General features: G+C 37.0%; 1 protein-coding gene across 2 annotated transcripts in view; it reads right to left on the bottom strand.

Moving 5' to 3' along the window:
• Positions 1–285: 285 nt before the first annotated feature.
• PLPPR5 (phospholipid phosphatase related 5) overlaps positions 286–9,104 on the bottom strand; it is a gene marked incomplete at both ends in the record, with an annotated part of 103,965 nt that continues 95,146 nt past the window's right edge. The window contains one exon of one of the 2 annotated variants that reach the window (XM_080915781.1): positions 286–532. In XM_080915781.1, the coding sequence (XP_080771907.1) occupies positions 500–532 (33 nt within the window). The remainder of the gene's footprint in view (positions 533–9,104) is intronic. The other variant, XM_080915782.1, reaches the window with a different exon arrangement.

Below are 9,104 nucleotides of genomic sequence, written 5' to 3'. Positions count from 1 at the left end.
TGAAAATCATGTCATGCTGCATAATAAAAAGCCCCCAGGACCTTCAAAATCCACTTCAAATTAAATATGCTGTACTGCTGAATAGATATATGAAAAATTAAAAAGGCTTAACTGGCCCAAAATAGAGGGTCTCTTTTATACAAATATAACCCACGTGGGGATTTCTTTTCACATAGTGACAGAGATTCTTTTGAGAAACTAAAGCAAACATTTTATTTAAGAATTGACTTGTTCATTTTATCATCGTGTTTTTACTGAACACCCACACTTTGTGCTGGGCTTTGTCGTGGGTGGTAGGGATACAGAAGAGAAAGCCATGGTCCTGCTCTTGAGGAGCTCACAGTCTAGTGGGAGGGGCAAAGAGGGTGCTGTCAAGTTTTAAAATTATAAAAAATCTCAGACAACTTTATAAATTTCTGTACAATCAAATAAACTTTGTTATGAATGTATGGTAAAAAGGGATGACGTCCAGTGCAGGGAAAAACCATCTGCTTCAATATCATGTGACTTCCGCAAAGGCAGTGATGTGGTTCTGTAAAAGAAAAGGGGATTCCAAAGTCAGAGTCCTGGTAAACTGATTTAATAAAATATTTATCATTTTTGACAAATAACTATTAGCTTAATATAGAACTGTGGCCCATGTATTTGTTGCTAAAACACAGTGTTGTTAAACTCACTTTACTGTTCTGTTACATAATGTTAGCTAATTATATCTATTATTCGGTATTTTCAATTAACTGAATAAATTAAAACATTATACCTGCTTTATTCAAAAGTAACACTAAAATTTCAGTAGATAAATATGGCATGGCAGACACATTAATATTCTGTTTGCTGTTAACGGAATCTCAATGTACATGCTGTAGTTTCAGACTAATTGCTCCCTGGGAAACAGATGGTGTAGAGTGAGGTGGGCAAATGCACAGACTGAAATAGCATTTGTTAGTTGACAGAGATCTACTTCAATACTTCATTTTTGAGGTATGAATTCAGACTCTGTGCTACAAGCTGGGCTTTGATGTTGTTTTTATTTGCTCCAACCTCAGGATTATTTACAGCCTCATCCCTTTTCCTTCCTGTTCTTCTTTTAAAAAGCCATAAATTATAGATAGGTAAACCTTTAGAATGGTTAGTATCAAAATAGATTCATACCTGTAATACACTTCATCATAGACATGGAGATATCGTAGTAAAATTTTGACACTGGATGATTAACCCTGATACATGTGTGATTGCTTTAAGATAGAGCATGAAGGCCAACCTCAGTGTATCACAGCAACATCACAAAACGGCTTTCTCATCACACTGCCCATTCAGAGATACGCAGACAGAGATTTAGGTATGACTATAAGATAGAGATTAAGCCCAAGTAGTTGAAGAATAGAACTTGCCAAGTTTCCATTAGCAAGTATTCTCTCTAGTCCACAGCACAACAGCAGGCAAAATACTGAGGCTTGTCCTTGAGTGCAGGTGTCCCCTGGTAAAACAGTCACTTTGTGTATTAAAAGTCATTTCAGATGTTGAAATTTAGAGAATTTAAAATCAATTTTGATATTCCAGATGTCTGAGTGGCCAGACATTGAGCTGAGACGCTCCACAAGAGAGCAATTGCTCACAACCACCTAGTCTTCTCTCTACTCCAATTTAAGTTCAAATTTAATGCTCCAAAATCTATAGGAAAAATCTCCATTTTACTATCTATTTCTCTCTTTATACAGATTATACCATATAAATAGAACCATGCACCATAATCAGAATGTCATGTAAGCCAAACCTTATTTTTATGACACCAGAATTTGGTAATGGCTTGCTATTTTACAAGGTCTGCCACATAGCAAATTTCTTTAAAAAAAAAAAAAAACAGAAAGATGCAAAAGTAATCCAGAAAAGTATTCAGAATCAAAAGATTTTCACAAAATAAAAATTAAAATGTATGAGGGGCTATTTCAATAAGAAATACTGCATTTCCAGCGAGTGGGGCAACTGAACCAAGAATAATAGCCAGCGGACAAGCTAATGCATGAGATGCATCTCCTGTACCTGTCCTGGGAACCTGCGCAGAAGGACACTGTTCTCCATATTTACTCTAGTTTTGCAACACAGCCCCAACACCAGTGCGCTAATGCGCACATACGTTTATTGCCTTAATTGGAGGTGTTCACAGTGGCTAATTCCCATCATCCAGCTGAAGAGCCTGGCAAGGCAGTCTTTAAAGGACCTCCCCTGTGAATTTTCTTCTTGATCATCTTCAATATATTGGTTTTGGAACACCTACAAAATGTGTACTATATATGATTTCAATTGAACTTCTTTGCTTCGGTGAAGGTATTTGTGCTTCAAAGTTCTAGGTTGTTACACTGTCAGATCACACATAATGTTTAAATATAGTTTTAAAAGTCCCCAAAGGGATGGTATGTTCCAGGACCCTCAATAATGTGTCATGAGAAGATTTACAAATTCACAACAATTTGTAAATGAGTAAGGTCATTTATTAGAAAGAAGTGGGTAAATTTATTTTTTTTAAGATGGCAAAAAAAAAAAAAAAAAACAAAAAACAAAAAACCCTGTAACTTAATAAGAAGTTAAAGAGTTAGCTTTAAGTTTTTTTTACATAAAATGGGATGTCTGTGTTCTGCTTTATTGACTGGGTATTTGCCCTATCAGTGAGGAAGCTGAATGGCACAGTAGACTCTGCAGGCAGATGGGTTGAATATCAAGTGTTTAAATGTAGACTCCATCACCGTGGAAGATTGCCAAGCAATTAGAGACCATCAAAACCCCTAGCCTTTTCACCTGCAAAATACAGATATACTTAGCAATCAATTTTCATTAATGTTAAATGATATATGCATAATATTCCTGCCCCCATTCCAATAATCTATTCAGGTTTATCTACTATTTATTTGTCCTTGATAAAATTCAAAAAAAAAAAAAAAACAAGCTAAAATTTATCATTTTAGAGAATCAAAGATAAAAGGAAAGAAAAAATGGATTAAAAACTTTCTATGGTTTATAAATAAAATTTACCATTTGCTCTTTCACCATGATGCTCACAGTTCAGAAAGCACACAACTCTAACAGCCAAACCAACTTCAAACCCAGGGTTTCTTACAAGAAGGATACAGATACATCTAATGACACAGGGCAATCCATGCTCTGTGTTTGGCTCCATATGCAACAGTGTTTGATTAGAAAGTCTCCCTCCTGTATTGGGTGCTTGTGCTACAGGATGCATAGATTTCTAAAATACAAATTATATCACATCCTGAGAAACATATGGCACTGAGGGTTCTGAATAAGAAGTCATGGAGTCACTACATCCCCCACTGAGTCCATTATTATGAGAATGCTGCCTCCATTTTGCCAGGGAGAGTTAGATTGAATGTCATAATCATAAATATTATCATATTTCATTTTCTGACATGCTTCCTTAATTTATTACTCATTATCTGCTTTGAGGAAGGAAGTTTGGACAGAAGAGAGAACCAAATGTGCCTGATGTGATGGCCCATGGATTATAACCACAACCAAAAGGTAGAAAACAGAGTTCAAGGGCAGATGTTGCTATGTAAAATCAGCTGGCGTTCCATTCTTCTGGGAGAAACAAAACATCTCAACAAGGTCGGCAACAAATTCGTACCCTAAACAGAGACTGTGTGCTATAATTCCCACTAATACGGCATGTGATGTCTTCCTCCTAGTGATTTGTGAAAAGGAGTAAGATCATTTAGTAAAAAGAGATCTCTCTCTCTCTCTCTCTCTCTCTCTCTCTCTCTCTCTCTCTCTCTCTACACACACACACACACACACACACACACATATATATATATATATATATATATATATATATATATATATATGAAGACATTATTAGAGAGATTCAGAGATTCCACTTGGGGCTGTGGAAATGACTATAAAATTTAAAGTAAGCATTTTTTATTTGGTTCTTCTTGTTTACAGAAAGTGGGAATGTATAAAAATAAAACTTAGATATGAGCTTGATTAAACAAGAGAATTTTATTTAATTAATTAATTTTTAAACAGTTTATCTATGATGGCTTCTTTTGTAGTGCACAGTTTTGTTTTTCATTTGTGTGTGTGTGTGTGTGTGTGTGTGTGTGTGTGTGTGTGTGAAATTAAAAAAGGGCTAAAAGCTACTTTCTGAGAGAATCCTTTCTCCCTAGGAAGAATGGGTCTCTGAAAAGGCTTTCTTTGGCAAGTTAATTAAAGAAAAGACAGGCCTAGGTTAGATACAGAGATTAGGAGCCTGAATTGTCATGGAAGATTCAGCTTCCAGCCCAGACCTTCCATGGCACTGGTGCTCATCCTAGGCTTCACGTTAGAGTTTGACTAAACTCACACCTCCTGAGGTTTGGATCTAAATTTTCTGAGGTTCATTCAGCTACCAGAATGCTGAAGGGTTCTCTGGATTGTGGGGCGCTGCCTGCACATTCTCCATTACAAGATGGCGCTGACATCCGGCTGGAGTTAGCAGTAAACAAGTCATGTGCGCACGCGCTGGGTAACTTTCCACTCCTTGAGCTCTACCTCTCCCGTAGCGTCATATGGCCTGATGAGTTTCAACCAATCAGGGGGCTCCACGTCCAAGGTGAGGACTGATTCCTATATAAGGGGACGGGCTAGATAGTTCCTGGTCTTCACTTCTACTTGATGTAAGCTTATGCTCTGCCTCTTGAGAGCATTAAAGCTTTACTGCAGAAGAATCCTATTTTGTGCGCCGCGACGTTCTTGCTGGCGAGACGGTTGCGCGGGACACTGGTTGATCTTAGCATGAAGCCCTTCTTGAGAGCTTCAGCATCAGAGGATCCACTGACATATTTGCATTGAATCCAAGCTACGGCTTAATAACCAGATCTTCCCAGAAGCTTGACATATATCATCTTGGTCTCCAGACCTAAGCCATTGCCCCCTGCAGCAGAAATTCCTGGGCTTGCAACCCAGAAATTTACCGGTTTTGAAAGTGCCATAAAAATGGCTCTTGGTGAATGTGGGTATACAAATGCTTTGTCTTTTATATTTTGTATCCTTCCTACAGGTCAGAACTTTCTTATCTATCACACCTTTAGTCCACAGTCTTGGCTACATTCCCAGAAACCTATCATGTTAGGAATGTAAACTTCTAGCTTCCCTTGTCTGTCTGACTGCAAAGTTTGACCATGTGGACATCTCTTCACTGCTAATTTTTACATCCACCCCAGTTTCAGTTTTGACTTTTTCCATTCATCTGGTCCCCACAGTTGGTGCTTAGCATCCCCAAGCCTTTTATCCCCGTGCACTTACTTTATCTGTTGGTAAATAATTCTTTCTATCTTTTCTTGGGAGATGCTACAAAATGAAGCAAGTGTCCCCTGCGTGTCCTCATCCACCACAGCTCTTGGCACTGCCCTTTGTGTCTACTCAAAACAATCTCCATCATTAATATATTGTAATCTCACATGATTGGGAAATCTACATCTGGCTTTTAACAGGGTATTTATTGAAGTTTCATGTATTGAAACCCTAATAAAAATCATGTTGATATTGTTAGTAACTGAAACCTACCCATAAGTCAATTCTCATGTTGAATTTAACCTAACTAACAGTAACTTTTTTTGTTTGATTCCCTTTTAACCTTTAAAAATGTCAAGTGCAAGTGGATCAAAGATCTCCACATTAAACCAGGTACACTGAAACTATTAGATGAGAAAGTAGGGAAAACCTTAGATCACATAGGCACCGGAGAAAATTTCCTGGACAGAACACCAATGACTTGTGCTCTAAGGTCAAAGATTGACAAATGGGACTTAATGAGACTGCAAAGTTTTTGTAAGGCTAAAGACACTATCATGAAAACAAAACGGCAGCCAACAGAGTGGGAAAAGATCTTTACCAACTCCACATCAGATAGAGGCCTAATATCCAAGGTATACAAAGAACCCAAAAAGCAAGATACCAGAGAATCAAACAACCCTATTAAAAATGGGGTACAGACTTAAACAAAAAGTTCTCAATCGAATAATATTGAATGGCTGAGAAGCATTTAAGGAGTGCTTGACATCCTTAGCCAACAGGGAAATGCAAATCAAAACAACCCTGAGATTCCACCTCACACCAGTCAGATTGGCCAAGATCCAAAACTCAGATGACAGCAGATGCTGACAAGGATGTGGAGAAAGAGGAACACTTCTCCACTGTTGATGAGGTTGTAAATTGATGCAACCACTCTGGAAATCAGTCTGGCGGTTCCTCAGAAAATTGGACATAGTACTACCTGAAGACCCAGTTATTCCACTTCTGGGCATTTACCCCAGAGACACTCCAACATACAACAAAGACACATGCACCACAATGTTCATTGCAGCTCTATTTATAATAGCCAGAAGCTGGAAAGAACCCAGCTGTCCTTCAGTAGACGAATGGATACAAAAATTTTGGTACATTTACACAATGATAGCTATTACTCAGCTATCAGAAAAAATGGCTTGACGAAATTCTTAAGAAAATGGATGCATTTAGAGAATATCATCCTGAGTAAGATAACCCAGCCACAAAAGAACAGACATAATATGCTGTCACTGATAATGGGATACTAACCCCAGAAAGCTCTTAACACCCAGAAACAACTCACAGAATGTGTAGAGTTCAAGAAAAAAAAATAGAATATATTTTAATTAAAATAGAATTGTATCACATCTCCCTTTCCTCCCTACAGCCCCTCAGTTTCTCTCCTATACCCTCAAATTAATAACCTTTTTTCCTATATTATTGTTGCATATATACATATGTGTATGTACATGTACCCACAAATACTTAATTACCACCTTAAAAAATGTATTCACATATTTTATGCAAAAATGCTTAAAAATTTGTACATTTATCTTTGTTTTTTTTTTTTTTAAATAGGGTTTAAAAATGCTTTGGATTGGCTACATAACGATAGAGCAATCTCCAACAAAGAAGAGTCAGAGGACATAGATAAGGAAGCAGATGTACAATAAACCCCTTTATAAACAGTTGCTGATTAACAGCAATATACTTCCCCATTTCCATAAAAATGCACTAGTCATTAAAAATCCGGATGGCCCACTTTCCTTTTCCAGGTGTGTGTGTGTCTGTCTGTAATTTATGAATAAATAAAAATGTTTGTTCATACAAAATTCTGTACATTAATATTTATATCAGCTGTGTTCATAATTTTCTTTAATGACATTCAACCCAAATACCCTCTAACTATTTGATGAGAAACAAAGGTAAGGTATAGTTATTCAATAGAATACCGTTCATCAGTGAAAACGAAGGGAGGAAAGCCCATTGACACCCAAAAAGGAGCCAGACTAAAAAGCTTACATACAATGTCAGGTCCTTTAAGACACCGTGGGAAAGGCAGAAAGTACAAGCACAGAACTGATCAGTGATTGCCAGGGGTGGACGTTGGAGGCGGGCTGAGTACAAAACGCTCTGGGTAGATTAGAAATTCTATAGTGTACTATTGTTGATTGTTACATGAAAGCTTACTTTTGTCAGGACCCATAAGATTGGGAACATTAAGGAATAGGAAAATACCTCCATATGTTAAGTGCTTGCTCTACAAGATTGAGGATCCAACTTCTATCTGCAGAACGCACTTCAAAACCATCAGGTACGGCGGTGTATATTTGTAACCCTGGCACTAGAAAATCAGAGACCTGCAGAGAGCCTAGACTAGTCAGCCTAACTCACTGTCAGTTTCATGATGTTCAGAGATCCTGTCTCAAAAGCAAGATAGATAACTTCTAAGGAAGATAACAAGGTTGGCTTCTGGCTCCCACATACACACATAGATATATACCTGCACAAACACACACACAAAAACACACACATACATGCACACACATAAAGGCAATTTTACAGGATATAAATTATTTCTTATTATACCTGAATTTAATTTAAAAATGAGGACTAATAGCACTGAGCTGTTCAAAGACAGGTACTAATGTTTTAAATTTGGGTTTTTTGATATGGAATAGTTATTTCAACATCCAATTGTTTTGATTCCACAATATTATAATAACACAATTAAAATGAGCTATCTTATTTGTTTGTGTCTGTTGAGCTGATGAAGAGCCAAACAAGCAATATTTTCCACTGTCGAAGACGATATAGATGCATGAATTAAAACTAATGCATTCATTCCCCGTACCTCTGAATTTAAATCAATACTTAACTATACAAAGACACATATCTATAATGCTTGCTTTAGTGTTGCTAGTAGCTGTGAGAAATTGGCAAAAGAGTCTTTTGTACCTAAGAAAAGGCTCAGATAGTTTATACAGATGGTAATTTGTCCACATACTTTCATATTGTATAAGAGAATAATCTTGGATTTGGACTCTAAAGTAACAAATGTAGAATATCTTTTCCCCAAAATTAAAAATATCATTTTTATTATGGTCAGTTTCATGACCCTAGTCATGGTACTTTCTTTATGTCTCTTTTATACAATGACAATAAGATGTACTACAAGGTTTTCTTATGGAAACTAAAATGCCATTTTATGTGTCAAGGTCCCTGCCTTGCTTAAGACATCTGTTAGTCTTTCATGGAAGCTTAGTTTTTGCTGCTAAGTCTGATGATATGGTTGTTTTATTTATTGACTTATAACTGTATCTATGGCAACAGATGTGCGCAAAGCTAATAATTCCATATAAGGCTACCTATATAGAAACTCATGAATATAATCCCAAAGTTACTGTTTTCATTTTTCTAAGACAGGCTTTTATTGTGGAGCCTGGGCTAGCCTCACAGTCTCTATGTAGGCACCATGGTTTTCTTACCTTAGCCTTCAAAGCACTAATGTTACAAAGATGTGGCACCACCTATGATTTTCTCATGGGACCTTGAAATCTATTTTAAGAAAGTATTTCAAGGGGCATGGGGCAATGCCTCTGCAAGAAAAATACTTGTCATACAAGTACAAGGACCCGAGTTTGAATTCTAAGCACCCAGGTAAAAATCTGTGCATACTAAGTGTATCTATTGTCTGGTGCCATGTGTACAGAAACAGGCTCATTGGACAGCTAATGCAGTTGAATTGACTAGATTCAGTATCAGTGACAGAATATGTC

The sequence above is a fragment of the Micromys minutus genome, assembly GCF_963924665.1.
Source record: "Micromys minutus genome assembly, chromosome: 4".
NCBI classification, from domain to species: Eukaryota; Metazoa; Chordata; class Mammalia; order Rodentia; family Muridae; genus Micromys; species Micromys minutus.
This window is presented reverse-complemented; position numbering and strand designations above follow the sequence as displayed.